At 33.8% G+C, this 13,482-nt stretch overlaps 4 protein-coding genes across 7 annotated transcripts; all 4 read right to left on the bottom strand.

Moving 5' to 3' along the window:
- Positions 1-51: 51 nt before the first annotated feature.
- LOC111315949 (Polynucleotidyl transferase, ribonuclease H-like superfamily protein) lies at positions 52-3,058 on the bottom strand. 4 transcript variants are annotated; one of them, XM_022917972.2, is made up of 9 exons: positions 2,808-3,058; positions 2,396-2,554; positions 2,048-2,122; positions 1,617-1,712; positions 1,366-1,455; positions 1,127-1,270; positions 915-1,022; positions 440-491; positions 52-358 (listed from the first exon to the last, which is right to left on the bottom strand). In XM_022917972.2, exons 1-9 carry the CDS (start codon positions 2,901-2,903, stop codon positions 324-326), a joined length of 855 nt encoding a protein of 284 aa, XP_022773707.2. In that variant the 5' UTR covers positions 2,904-3,058; the 3' UTR covers positions 52-323. The 4 variants fall into 4 exon arrangements, with proteins under 4 accessions (XP_022773707.2, XP_022773706.2, XP_089609430.1 ...); XM_022917971.2 differs by having other exon boundaries at positions 1,363-1,455; positions 2,808-3,033; XM_089753304.1 differs by lacking the exons at positions 52-358; positions 440-491 and having other exon boundaries at positions 791-1,022; positions 1,363-1,455; positions 2,808-3,035.
- A 1,561-nt stretch (positions 3,059-4,619) lies between these two features.
- LOC111317342 (F-box protein At1g49990-like) lies at positions 4,620-6,013 on the bottom strand. The gene is made up of 4 exons (XM_022919795.2): positions 5,946-6,013; positions 5,696-5,773; positions 5,243-5,594; positions 4,620-5,123 (listed from the first exon to the last, which is right to left on the bottom strand). The coding sequence occupies exons 1-4, from the start codon at positions 6,011-6,013 to the stop codon at positions 4,620-4,622; spliced, it is 1,002 nt and encodes a 333-aa protein (XP_022775530.2).
- LOC111316647 (protein VACUOLELESS GAMETOPHYTES-like) lies at positions 5,784-6,991 on the bottom strand. The gene has a single exon (XM_022918692.2). The coding sequence runs from the start codon at positions 6,907-6,909 to the stop codon at positions 6,016-6,018; it is 894 nt and encodes a 297-aa protein (XP_022774427.1). The 5' UTR covers positions 6,910-6,991; the 3' UTR covers positions 5,784-6,015.
- A 652-nt stretch (positions 6,992-7,643) lies between these two features.
- On the bottom strand, positions 7,644-10,238 carry LOC111316646 (xyloglucan glycosyltransferase 4-like). The gene is made up of 4 exons (XM_022918691.2): positions 9,603-10,238; positions 9,105-9,413; positions 8,612-9,016; positions 7,644-8,522 (listed from the first exon to the last, which is right to left on the bottom strand). The coding sequence occupies exons 1-4, from the start codon at positions 10,236-10,238 to the stop codon at positions 7,887-7,889; spliced, it is 1,986 nt and encodes a 661-aa protein (XP_022774426.1). The 3' UTR covers positions 7,644-7,886.
- Between the last annotated feature and the right edge of the window lie 3,244 nt (positions 10,239-13,482).

The raw sequence follows: 13,482 nt of genomic DNA, 5'->3' as shown, positions 1-13,482 counted from the left end.
TCGTAAGAGTTGGATGAGAATGATTCACATTTCATGATAAACATGGACAAATTTTGGCTCAAAGGATGGTTTGATTTTATGCTGGCCAAGCAACAGTTTAATTGAAAGGGTTGAATGATGTTCTGATAACATTGTTAGTCATCATAAAAACTACTTTAGTCAATATATTACAGCAAATCTAATATGTCTCACACACTTTCACCGGCGAATGTACAAAAAAACATGTCAGTCCAAGCGAGGGCAGCGACAAATTTGCCGGTGAACCAGTAAAGATACAGAGATCTGAGCACCTTCCATGGTGCTGCGTAAACTTCAGGTTTACCTTATGGTCCAATCCAATCCTCTTGAACTTGACCATCTGCAAGTGCAACAGAAATCTAATTTGCCAACACCAAGACTAAAGTTCATAAAAGATTTAATGGAGCTTGAAGACCCTTACTCATAAGATTAACTGCTTGGTTTGCGAGAGCATCAGCTTCGGAGTTAGATTCCTTGAAAATGAACAATGTGTCATTTGCATCCCAGAGGCAGAGAACAAGAATCCATGTTCAAGTCGATATTAAAATAAAGGGGATTCCAAGAATTGTTTGAACATAAATAAAACAAATCCATGATTCCAAAATTAAACACATCTTTATTTTAAAGCATCTGAAGCCATAGATATCCAGAAACTTATATGAAGTAACCTTTAAAGGCCTAGAATTGATCTGAATAAAAACTTTTGTTATTAGACACATTCTACTTTTTAATTGCCAGAATCTAAGCTATAGAGGAACTAGGCAAAAGATCATAAAAGAATCCTATAATGTTCTTATTGCTTCATTACCATTTATAAAAACTAGTCTAAAACCAACAATGACATGTACATGATGGATAGCACATAAACAAATAAGGAATTTATTATCAGCCTGTACCCTGCCAACATGGTTGATCTGGAATGACATAAACTTATCCTTGAGCTCCTTTGCCTCTTTATTTAACTCAACTAAATTCTGACTTTTAATTTTCCACCGTCCCTGAACCTGTTACATGAGGAGATTGCAAAAGAATGATGTGAACAAAATGTAGAAAATCATGAAAAAGGAGAGAATACTTGAAAGTAGTAAAAACCAATATAACTCTCAACCTGCATACAGACAAGGTTAGAGTCTCCTTGTACACGAATGTGTTTGAACCCCTTTTTAAGAGCATACTTCATCCCCAGAATGACAGCTCGATATTCAGCCACATTGTTTGTGGCAATGCCGACACCTTCACACAATCGACAGACCTATATATTTCAAGGTTAGATACAGCTAGGCCACTAAATAAAGAAGGATTCATAACCTAAAATCGTTGCATATAATTCAAGTGACAAAATACCACTCTTCCATCTTCAGCACGTAAAACAGCTCCTGCACCAGCTGGTCCAGGATTTCCTTTAGAGGCACCATCAAACTCAACAATACAGGATTGCTAGGCATTGACATAAATCATATCCTTAGTTAAAACCAAAGTACCAAATCCAATACTATACTAGATATGCTCTTAATTATAGTATTAATCATTCAGTTGGTGCTGATTACAGCATTGGTTTAAAGACATAGGAACATTTTAATTTTACAATGATAACTCACAGGATTAGAGGACATCATTTGAGTTTCAACTTGATTAGCGAAGTTCATATGATTTAACCTAGGATCAGTGAAATGTGAGGTTGATCCAACCAGCTCCTGCAATAAGAGACAAAAACCTGTCAACTTAGTAAAACAAATACAGTTATGCAAAGGTCTTGCTTGTCTTTCAGTTAGTTAAATAACTGCATGAAATTACGCAACTTTCATACTAATAATAGTAGTTATTATTATTAGTTTATTTTGAAAGCTAAATCCGATGAAATTTCCAACTATAATAAGTCCAAAACCAGGTGAAATTTTAGACTACTCACAATTAAAAATTAACATCTAAAAATTGCCACATTTTGTACCTAATTATTTGGTCCAAACATGTTGCACATAATGAGTTACTGAATCAGAATTTTAATATTCCATAAGTTTCAACAAAGAACCTTTCCAAGTATTTGCTGCTGTCTATTTGGTGAAGGATCCGTGTTGGATGTGTTTCCTCTGAAAGAAGTTGGTTGCTGAAAGCAAATTAGCATTCTTAATGAGCATTCCCCTATTATGGCACAAGTTACGCCAAGGAAGAACAAAATAACTTATCAATTATTTATGTAAGTACATAACATACAGATATACACGTATACAGTGGCACAAAAAGACAGCAAGATGGAAGATGATATATTAAAAAAGGTGGATAGAAAGGAAGTCTCACATACTGTCAACATGATAAGCAATAATTCAAGTTAACACAGCAAATGAAATAAATCCATCAAGAAGAGGTAGGAGAATTCAACCTGAGGAGGGCAAGGAACAAGTTTGCCGAAGGTATTATCATTAACATCAGAGGCACTGATGGAATAGGCAGCATTCTTCAGCCCACAAGAACCAAGGTACACCTCAGCCTGCTTTGACAAACCATATCCTTTATATACCCTTAAGGAAGGATCATATACCTATATAAAAAATAAAACATCAATCTTCAAACTATCCAAAGCACATATCTTTATGTCTTATTCAACAGCTAAAGTTTAAGAATGCAATGATGTATTGATTATTTCCTCAATATACAGCAGACCCAGAATTGAAAATGTATGATTTGATCCAAAAAGCAAAAACCCATTAGCAAATTCATCTTAACATAACAAAAAGTAAACTAAAAAGCATTGCTGGAATGTAAAGAAGAGAATAAAGAAGGGGGGGATTTACTGAAATTCCAGCTTCTGCTAAATCCCTTAAACTTTTGTAAATGCCAATAACATCTCCCTTCTTAACAACATAAAAAGCATCTTTTTCTTCCTCCATTGATGACCCAAAATCTTGAATTTACAGATCTTGATAATGGAAAAAAAAACCCAAGTCTTAAAGAATTTGAGAAGGCTAAATGAGAAGCTTCGAAGTACAACCGTTAAGGGAAAGTGGCAGTAGGGTAGAGAGTGTGGTCTTTTCAAAGTTTTAAAGATGGTTTTGTGAGTGCCGAGAGAACGATTGAAAAGACAAGACAATGGGCAGCAACGAGGAACTTCTGCCTTTTTGGTTTGGGCTTTTGAGGGAAAGACAAAACGGGTAAGAAGGGTAAGAACAAGACAAATGGCCCGTGTTTTATGCCCAAATGCAGCTGTAGGCCTAAATCCAATTATTAAGTATCTTGTTTTTAATTATAGCTAAAGGCTAGGAATGTCAATTTAAATCAAATCTCGACTTTTTATTTTAATGAAAATGAGAATGAAAATATGTATTATCTTTTTGGGATGAGACGAAAATAAATATGATTTTAAATTTTTTATTATATATGGATATGATAATAGATAAGATAACATTTATACCGTATTCATATTTTTTATATATTGTAATATTTTTTTGAATGGATAATGAAGATTTTTATGTTAAATTAGATGATAATTTATATAGATATATTATATAAAATATTATATTTATATATTTTTTATATAAAAATTATTTTTTATAATTTATGTTGATGTGAAAAATATAAAATATAAATTTTTATTTTATTAAATTTATTTATAATTTTTTTAAAAATTTTAAATTATATTATTTTTACATATTTTATTCCTATTTTAAATTGTATCACTTGGAATATAGAGGCCATATCCTGAGGCCTCATGCTTTTCTGTTTCTTTGATTTCAGAATGTCATGTCCTACAGAACTAGGATGTTTCATACCAAAACTAATTCATATTCTAAGGCTCCGTTTGGCATTCGGGAAACAACTTCGAGAAAATAAAATATTTTCCTTAAAGATATTTTGTAGAAAACAAAAATATTTCAGATGTTTGGATGGTTTTAGAGAAGTCGATTTCTAGTGTTTCTTTCGTCCTCTTTCAACCCTTACCTTTTTATCTCACTATTATCCTCTCTTTATGTGGTGGCGGATTACCCAGTGAACACTCTCCCCCGCCTTGTTCAACTCTGCTTTTTGTTATGCAAAGTAGCACGCCACTTTGTTGCTTGATCTCTAAACAGAGGCATAAACGAAAACTTCAATTTAAAACCAAATCATGATCTTTAACCCATATCAAGCATAATTCTTCGAAAAAAAAAAACAAGGATTTTCTGTTACTGAACTCAATTGGAAGCGTAAAAGGAGAAGTTTTTTACGGGACCTTGTCTGTGTTCTTTGTAACTGAAAAAAAAAATTACATTGGATTTTGGTGGGATTTTGTAGTTGTATCATGTTTAAAGGAAGGAAAAAATGACGTAAATGGCTGGGGTATTGTTGTTGGCCACGGCGGAAGGAAGAAGTGAAGGCTATCAAAATATGGAAAGGGCAATTCTTTGCAAACTTTCAGCTTTCCAGTATGAAGGTCGCAAACTGCAATTCCATAACGGTAACGTCTTGAGACTCTTGACACTTCAAGAAACCGCAGATACACTTAATTGATATAAAATGGGTGAAAGTATAGAGGATAGACATGAACTTTTTATAGAAATGGGTCATCAGTCGTAGGATAGTCAGCATCATCATTGATATAACTCAATTGCAACTTCACGCTTCAAACACTACTCCCCTGAGTTGAGTACCCATAGTTCCAGACTCAGATTCTTATGCAACTCGGTTTCATTTATGTAAAAATATCTAAGATCATCTTGGTTGATATTGTGTATGGTATAAAAAGAAACAGGATTCCATTTTCTGTTAGGCATTGGAATACATTGACACCGATCGTCCTTGCTGTCTAAATCATATCTTAGAAGAGGATTATTATCATCATAGATATAAAGAATCCCATTTAGAGCAATGGGTTTAAATCTAGCTCTTTTGATAAGTACACCTTGGGAACAATGCACCTGGGTAGTTGTCCATTCACCTGTTTCAGAAGAAAAGATTTCAAGGTCCAAGAATGCAGTACCTCCACGAGGTATTATAAGTTGAACCACCTTGTATCCTGTAGCGATAACCCCTTCAACCTTAGTAGCAAAAATCAGATGTCGATTTTGTTTTGATTGCTTATGAATATCAAATATGGAAAAGATGGTGGGTGCAGGAGGTAGAGCCATAGATTTCTTTGAGTATCAAGTATAGCAGCAATCCATAGCTTGATTCCTTGATAACATAATATTCATCTCGAAATGTTGAAACAGATGAGAAAAAGGAACTCAAGAATTAAACCCGAAGAGGGTACCGAATCAGAAAAACCTGCATAATTCATGATGATTTCTTCATATTTGCAATTTAAATTACGTAGCAACGTCCATGCTGTGGTTGAACCTGACGACTCGTGAGAAATATAAAACCTGGCAAAACCAGGATCTGATATGATAGAAAGCCACTGCCTGGAGATGCACTTGAATCCGAAAACGTATTTAACAGGCAATCTAACAAGGATTTCTATCACCAGGCACTCAGGTAGGGGAGATTCATCGTACCAGCCATCAGTGTTGGAACTTTCACACGGGTTCATCTTGTCTGTTTCCTGTTTTTGTGCAGTTTGATGATTCCTACGAATTTCATCAGAGCATTTGTCGTTTTCATGGCTGAAATTCTATGAGATATGAAATCTGTCTAATTAATGATAATTACTAGGGTTTATGTTAATGACAGGATTTTTATTTCACTTTATTGGGCCAAAAGAAACCATTCAACATGGGCCTGGCTAGAAGTTGGGTGCTTAAGCCCTTTCATGTATATGAATGCTGTTTGAACTTGTATAAAACTATTGGCAGTTGCAGAGGAAAGAAAGTTGTCTTTCACATTAAACAAAAGATTTCAACCCTTTTAAGTCATTGCCTTATGGCACAACAAAAGTTTATATAAAAAAAAAAGAAAAGAAAAAAACCAATTCAGCTTCTGATTATTATTGTTTTTCTCATGTTTTAATCTTATACACCAATTGCACCGGTTCACTGGGGTTGCCCATCTTGAATTCTTGATGATCATCCAATTTTTCGGCCATGGTCAGGAAGTACCGAACACGCCACTCCAAAGAAAAGACCCAATATCAACTATAGACGAAGAAGAATTATTGCCACCATTGTTACCATTGCCACTATTGCCACCATTATTGGAATCATTACCCATTAAACTTTGCACAAAATTCTGGCCAACTTGTTGAGATGCTCCTTCTACAAAGCCCTGAACTACAGCACCCATCAAAGCGTTTCCTGACATGGCTGTTCCATCGTTTTGGCTCTGCGGCTGCATATAACATTGATTATTCATTTGTACAGGGCCACTCGTATACTGCGTATTGTTTTGTCCTGGTCCTGGAAATGAATTCCGTGGCTGAAACTGGATGTTTGCTTGCCTAGTTGTGCTTGTATATGTTGCAGTACTTGCACAAGTCAAATGGACATCAAATTCGCATATACTACAGCGATATAGCCAATGGTTTGACCCAATCTGATGGCAGATATCACAAGAGAAGCCTTTGGTTTGATAAGGAGGGTAAAAGAAGAGTTGAAGCTGGCAAGGATGAGATGGGTGGAGGAGAGAAAGTGGCTTGGAAGCACAGATGGAGTGGATATCAAAATCACACTGGTTGCAGTGGTAGTTGAAGCCATGGCCTTGTTGACCACAGGCATCACAGCTGAAATAGCCAATGGGGTAGGCGGGGGTTGGGAGGAGGCTCAGAGAGTGACCGGCGTGGGCTGGATGGGTGATGAGTTGTGGCAGTTGGCTGCAGGATGTATGTAGGGTAAAGTTACAAGGCTTGCAAGTATACATCCATCCTGAGGATTGGAGCTTGCAGCCTGAACATGGACCGATGTGAAGAGTCTGAGAATTGGTTAGCTCTAGCAGATGGGGATGGCTGAAGTGCTGGATGTGTAGATCATGGCTTAGCTTCCCCATCTCTCTACCATGGAAGAGGAAGACAGTAGGCAATGAAAGGGTTAAGTTGATTTAGCTCAAAACGAGACAAAGTGATTGACTTCCAAGGGCATCTATTAAGTCAATGCCTCGGTGGAACGCGTTTTTCTTCATGCTGTTTGGTTTGGTTAATCTTTGAATATGTCAAAGAGAATTATTTAGGAATTAGGAGTGGAAACAAACCTAAAAAAAAGCGGCTAGCGAGTAGCTCTACCAGCCGTTAGAAAGTTGGCTTTAAGTTTGTGGTTAGTGAGAGAAACTCGCCATTCCACCATAACACGCTAAGGAAGTACTTAAATCAAAGACAGAAAGGGTGGAGCAATTGGCATATTCCAAGTTAGAACTATGGTGAGTTTTAGGATTCATGGATTATGTCAAAGAAATCAGACAGTGGACATACAGGTTCCCAGCTAGTAACTCTCCAGGGGACCCTAGTTTCTTCAATCAAGCCCGCTTGCTGGTTGGCTAGCAGGGCTTTGGCATAGAATTTACCTCCTTCCTGGTTTGAGGTTTGTCCCAATTGGCTTCTTGATCTGTTTGTACTCTGATATACTGTAATCCTTTTAATACTTCATTCTAGTTCTAGCAAAAAGGGACCTGGCTCCAACAAATTGATCAACAGATATAAACTGTATTTCTTGCTGTAATTCCTTCAAGGAGAAACCACATGCTCCATGTAATAGAAGCATATTCCTTTCAAAGTTATATAAAGAAAATTGAAATGAAAATTTTCTAGTGAATTATTATTATTATTCATACACAGATTACTTAGAGGTAAAATATACAATAAACTCAACTTTTATCTCTTAGTCCTGCCCTAATAATTAAGATAGCAGTGTTTTTACTATTTGTGTTGACATCCAGCTCCAATCCAAGCCAAATTGTCATAGAGCTGGAAGTCAGTACAAACTCTGTATATGCACTAAAAAACAATAAGTTGGAAATCTTGGTGGTCCTTTTTAACTAATCTGCTCACCAATCAAATCCAAACCAACAACTAGAAAAGTCAAGCCTTGAAACAACAAGAAGTAGAAGTGAACTCCATGGGCAGATAATAGACTTCTTACAGCTGCAGTGAGTAGAAGAAAAGCAAGTGCTAGCTCTTTCCTATAAAGCCTGTTTCTCTTCTTTGCAGGGGTAACTTCTTGTTGCTTGAGTTTATTCAACATTTCCAAACCAGATTCAGAGTGCCTCCTGAGGATTTTCTCTTCATTTGAAGATTTTGATTCCCTCTCAGCTAAGGCCAATAAATCAGATTCAGATGATCTACCTGTCTTCTTGGTTACTACCCATTCATAAGCACTTCCAAGCTGAAATAATCCTGATATCATGGCATTGAATTTTGTGACAGACATTGTGTTTTCAAAGAGAAGATAAGGAACCAAGAAAGGGAAAGATTTTGGGGCAGGGAGGATATTCAGAAGAGACATGAAAATGGGGACATAACAGATTACCCAAAGGGGCAGTTCAGCCTCGGGAATAAACATGGTCATTGGAAGAATAATACAGAACAATGTGAATGAGTAAAATGGAAGAATAAGTTTCCTCAAAAGAAAGAAAAGAAATATCATGTTGGCCTTCTTCAACATCGATATCTGCATTAACACAAATCATTTGGTCAACTAAATGTACTTTCAACAGATTCAGATAGATTGAAGATGCTAGAAACAAAGATCAGCCAAACCTTGGAAGTTATGATGGCAGGAAGACATAAACGAAATAACTGCATTGGACCTGAATGCCAGCGGTGCTGCTGTTTCTTGTAGGCTTCATAAGACTCGGGTAACTCACAAACCACTTTTACATCATTAAGGAAGATAAATTTCCATCCATTTAAATGTGCTCGAACTGCAATATCCATGTCCTCAACTGTTGTTCTCTCAAGCCAGCCTCCTGATTCCTCTAAGGCCTTAATTCTCCACACACCTGCAGTCCCATTGAATCCGAAGAAATTGAGGAAAACACCATTCACTTGCTGCTCTACTTCAAAATGGAAGCACAGATTGATGTTTTGGAGCCTTGTAAGCAAATTTTCATCCTTATTCACAAACGACCAGCGAGCCTGAACAAGACCGAGCTCCGGATCTCCCTGCAATAACCAACAAGATTGTTTAACTGACTACTGACATTAAAATGAAACCCAAGTTTCTATTTTTCCATTAGATTTCATATAACACCTTGAAGTGAGGAACAGTTTGCTTGAGGAAATCAGGGTTGGGCTGGAAGTCTGCATCAAATATAGCAACAAATTCATAGTCCTTGACATAGTCACAGGCCATAGCTGATTTAAGATTGCCAGCTTTGTATCCAGTTCTGATTAACCGGTGCCTGTAGATTATGTTTGCTCCTTTCTCAAGCCACATGGAGACTTCATCTTTAATTAGAAGCTGTAAATTTCCATCATCTGAGTCATCTAGAACTTGAATTAGAATCCGGTCTTTCGGCCAATCAAGCTGACAGGCAGCTGCAATTGATTGTGCAAATACCTGATTCCAAGAATTACTTCAGAATATATCCAGAAACAAATTGCAAAGAATTTTAATGAATGTCAAAATCTTCTGCAACATTTGTACTGGGATTAGTGAAGAAATACACCCAAGTATATCGGCAACAGAACACAAATAGATATAGAGGGAAAAACCAACCAATTTGAGCAAGGTCAGTGTTAATCTCACCTCTCTCTCATTGCACATAGGAATCTGAACAAGAACCATAGGGAAACTTGAGCCATCCTCGATGTCATAAGGCTCTCCTTCGATTCTGGGCTTCAACTTCTTGCATTTAATCCAGAAACACCCCAGACAAAGAATAAGCCGATCGAGAGACTGAATCAAGAAGAGAACAATGCAGAATTTTGACATAGTTAACACCAAAGGAGCAATATAATCACCTCTAAATGACAGCCAAGCCATGTAGGACCATTGCACAAGACCTTGAACCTCCCATGGCTGTATCAGTTTCAAATTCCATTTCTTCAAATGGGCAACAATTTCTATTACCAGAGCTACTATAGAGATAAAAAGAAAGGCTTTGATAAATCTATACAATCTTCTGCTTTTGGCCTCTTCTTCGCTCACATCAGATAAAGCAATGCGTTTCTTGACTGATAAAAGCATCGTTTTAAAAGCCATTGCCAACCATGAAATGCAAGCAACAATTCTGTGAGCTTTGAGAAGAAGAAACCAAGTAAACTGCTTCGGACTAACTGCTTTCTGTTTCTCAAGAAGTAACGTTGAATCTGAGCCATTGATCTCTACAAAAGAGAACTTATTAGGTTTCCCAATTGTGACTACAACTGAACTTGGAGCCATTTCAGACCAACAACAAAGAAGAAATATCAATAGATTCAACACCCCAGATCAAAGTTTAAGAAAAGAAGCAATAACTTGAACTGGGTTTTTAGTTCTAAGATTTGGAAAGCAGTCTAGATGTTAAAGGAAGATAAAAAAAAATCCTTCAGCTTTTATATCTTTCCATTACTTTTCTACAGAAAACTGGATCCCTGAAAACAGATTGGAAACAGAATCCAGAAATTCAAATGCAGGGATGCTTCAAGGTTTGACAATTGAGATTTTCATGTCAAAGCCATGATGTTAATGTATTGTTGGCAAACAAAGAGAGACAGATTGACTAATAAAGGAGAAGGGAGTTCCTGTTACTTGCTTCTGTGAATACAATTTGACAGATTCAAAACCAATATTGAATATTAATTTCTTAATTTCTTAATCGGTGATTAGATATAACCAAACTTAGTCAACAATCAAAAAGCTTTATGGGACCAATCCAGCTTTTGACATGTGACCAATGTTCACAAGAACCAACCCCAGAACAAAATCTGAGTGATTAGTGAAGCCAAAACCAAATTATGATTCATGACAACTAGTTACAGCCAAACTGCAGATCATCTCACAGGAAAACCTGTTTCAGGTTTATTCAAATCTGTCCTCTCATTAACCAATTACTGAGAAGTTCCTCTTTCCTTTCCTGGAATATCATTAGATTAATTTTGTTGACATATTTAATCAAATTTTCGAGGTATCATTGAGATCTACATGCGATTATATCCCACAATTTATATATCCATGTCTGTTTATTTTGTATCTAACATATGTACAACACGAAAATTATCATGTCATAATTCAAATAAACATCATAAATACAAAATATATATTTTTTATTTTTACCAAATCTATATACATTTTTTTGCTAAAATTATAAATTATTGCTTTTTTTTTTTATATATCATTTTCGTATTCTATTATTGTATCATATTTAAAATTATGAGATCTACGTGTAATGTATAATTAAATCCAAGCCTGGCTGCACCTTATTATCAAAGCTGCAACAGCTCACTAAGTTCTCAATTCAACAATTGACAAACAATATTAATTTCAAACTTACATTGTTTCCCACTAAAAATTTCCCTGGATATCACTTGTAAACCCATTTTTTTAATGTTATCAGACAGGAAAATCCTTGAATATTGACCATATATTGAAATATTTAACTTCCCTAGCTATGCATGGACTGCCAAAAACCTGAAAATTAAGGTATTTACCTTAGGGTCTAGTTCGTGCAAACAACAACAACAATTAGTTAAGTCTTATATCCTACAATTTTGAAATTAGTTATATAAAATGTAAAAAAAAATCATATTATGTCGTAATTTTTAATTTTTTTACTTCACTAATTTCTAAAATAAAAAATTTTATCTATTTTTTTAATTTTCATATTTTTTTATTATTTACATCTACGTTTTTTATAATCTATCTATAAAAATTTTAATATCTCTTAAATCTAAAAACGTATTTCTCTTAAATTTAGTATTGTTATATTTTGTCTTCTGCAAATCCCCTAGCTTCTAAGCTTCCCCTGTTCTAAGCCACGGCTTGTGACTCGATTTACATTTAACGATTTATGCATTTATGTTAATTTATTTTTAATATAATTATATATAAAATAAAAAAAATCATCGTATCATAATTTATATTAATATATTAAATATAAAATATTTTTTTAAAATTTATATTAAACTTATACTATTTTTATTAAAATTTTAAATAACATTTTTTTCGTATTTTTTCATATCGTACTGCTATCATTCCATCCTTGAAATGCATATGGGAACGATAACAACTCAAACCAAACCAAGGCAGCATTGATCACAGCCAAAAGGACAGTAGTGCTACTTTGCAACCTGTTTTCCCTTCCTTTTTTCATTAATGTTAACAGAAAAAACTTGCATTAACAGTGACAGTGACAGAACGAAAGTCAATGTCTTTGTGACTCCATTTGCATTTCAACCATCATAATGCTAATATGAACATTTGGGATTTTAATGCCCTATTAATAAAAATGCTACATTCTTTATCTCCACTTGTTCAATTAATAATCAATAACATCCCAAAATCAATTTTAAGAATTTACATGCAAGAGATACAATAACAATGGAACTTTATAGAATTTTTTTTTTTAATTTGGAGGAAAGCTTATTCAAAACTTTTTTTTTTTTTAACTTAAAGATATATGCACTTGTTATTAAATTAAATGCTAAATCAAATGTAGGCCTGTTTAAGGGTCAACGTACTTGCTCAAATTTGATGATTTGTCTATGTTTTGAAAAGATTTAGATAAAAAATTAAAATTTATTAAATTAATTTTAATATAATTTTTAAATTTGTTTAAATTTTAAATAGAGCTTCAAACAAAATATTTAAAGCTCGACCTTGGCTCGATTTAACCTGAATTACATATATATAAAATTTTTATTTTTATATATATTTGAATTATTTATAAATTAATTTAAAAATATATATAAATTAAATTAAATATATATATAATTTTTACTTCTAATTTTTATATAAATAATTTTTAATTTTAATTTTTATATATATGTGGATTGAATATAATCATATCAAACTTAATTTAATTATTTTTTAAAATTTTTTAGTATACAAATTAAATTTAATGAGTGAGATTAATATTTATTTTTTTTATTTGAGTTAAGTTTGAAAAATTTTTTGAAGTCTAAAATTTTGAGTAAAACCGCATCTGAATAAATATATAAAATTTTAATATAAAGCATGAGTACCGCTCAAATTCAATCTTACTCTATCCATGAATACCTCTAATCAAATGTTTGGAGTGCTTTATAAAATTATACTTGAACAGCATAATTCCGGTTTATATATATATATATATATATATATATTCCTTCATAAAATTCCAAAGTTTTTTTTTTAAATAAATTAAATTCCAAGTTTGATTGTGGCTTATTTTAAAGAAATATTTAAATCTATTCAAAGATTCCTTTTTTTAATTAATAAATAAGAAAATATGAGAGAGAAAATTAGAGTGCGGCATGATTGTAGGCAAACAAATGAAGCAACATTATCTTATACTAATTAATATAAACTATGAGAGCCAACATGATTTGTTTGATGTTTGATCCCAATGATCAGAATCCAATCTCTAACGACTTAAATATAAAAAAAAATAATTATAAAACAATAATAACAAAAGAGAAAAAAAAAAAAAAAAGCTCAAACATTACCT

This window comes from Durio zibethinus, chromosome 24, assembly GCF_047325235.1.
Source record: "Durio zibethinus cultivar Kanyao isolate XHJ-2024 chromosome 24, ASM4732523v1, whole genome shotgun sequence".
NCBI classification, from domain to species: Eukaryota; Viridiplantae; Streptophyta; class Magnoliopsida; order Malvales; family Malvaceae; genus Durio; species Durio zibethinus.
This window is presented reverse-complemented; position numbering and strand designations above follow the sequence as displayed.

What these genes read in the sequence shown, in the direction of transcription:
- LOC111316647 (XM_022918692.2), bottom strand. Translation starts at nt 6,909, where the DNA reads ATGGGGAAGCTAAGCCATGATCTACACATCCAGCACTTCAGCCATCCC.
- LOC111315949 (XM_089753304.1), bottom strand. Translation starts at nt 2,903, where the DNA reads ATGGAGGAAGAAAAAGATGCTTTTTATGTTGTTAAGAAGGGAGATGTT. An exon ending in TTGTTCCTTGCCCTCCTCAG is followed by an intron (nt 2,123 to 2,395) that starts GTTGAATTCTCC and finishes ATTTGCTTTCAG; the next exon opens with CAACCAACTTCTTTCAGAGG. An exon ending in AAATGATGTCCTCTAATCCT is followed by an intron (nt 1,456 to 1,616) that starts GTGAGTTATCAT and finishes GTCAATGCCTAG; the next exon opens with CAATCCTGTATTGTTGAGTT.
- LOC111316646 (XM_022918691.2), bottom strand. Translation starts at nt 10,238, where the DNA reads ATGGCTCCAAGTTCAGTTGTAGTCACAATTGGGAAACCTAATAAGTTC. An exon ending in CTATGTGCAATGAGAGAGAG is followed by an intron (nt 9,414 to 9,602) that starts GTGAGATTAACA and finishes TCTTGGAATCAG; the next exon opens with GTATTTGCACAATCAATTGC. An exon ending in CTGCCATCATAACTTCCAAG is followed by an intron (nt 8,523 to 8,611) that starts GTTTGGCTGATC and finishes GTGTTAATGCAG; the next exon opens with ATATCGATGTTGAAGAAGGC.
- LOC111317342 (XM_022919795.2), bottom strand. Translation starts at nt 6,013, where the DNA reads ATGGCCGAAAAATTGGATGATCATCAAGAATTCAAGATGGGCAACCCC. An exon ending in AGTGAACCGGTGCAATTGGT is followed by an intron (nt 5,774 to 5,945) that starts GTATAAGATTAA and finishes AACTGCCAATAG; the next exon opens with TTTTATACAAGTTCAAACAG. An exon ending in ATGCAGGTTTTTCTGATTCG is followed by an intron (nt 5,124 to 5,242) that starts GTACCCTCTTCG and finishes TGATACTCAAAG; the next exon opens with AAATCTATGGCTCTACCTCC.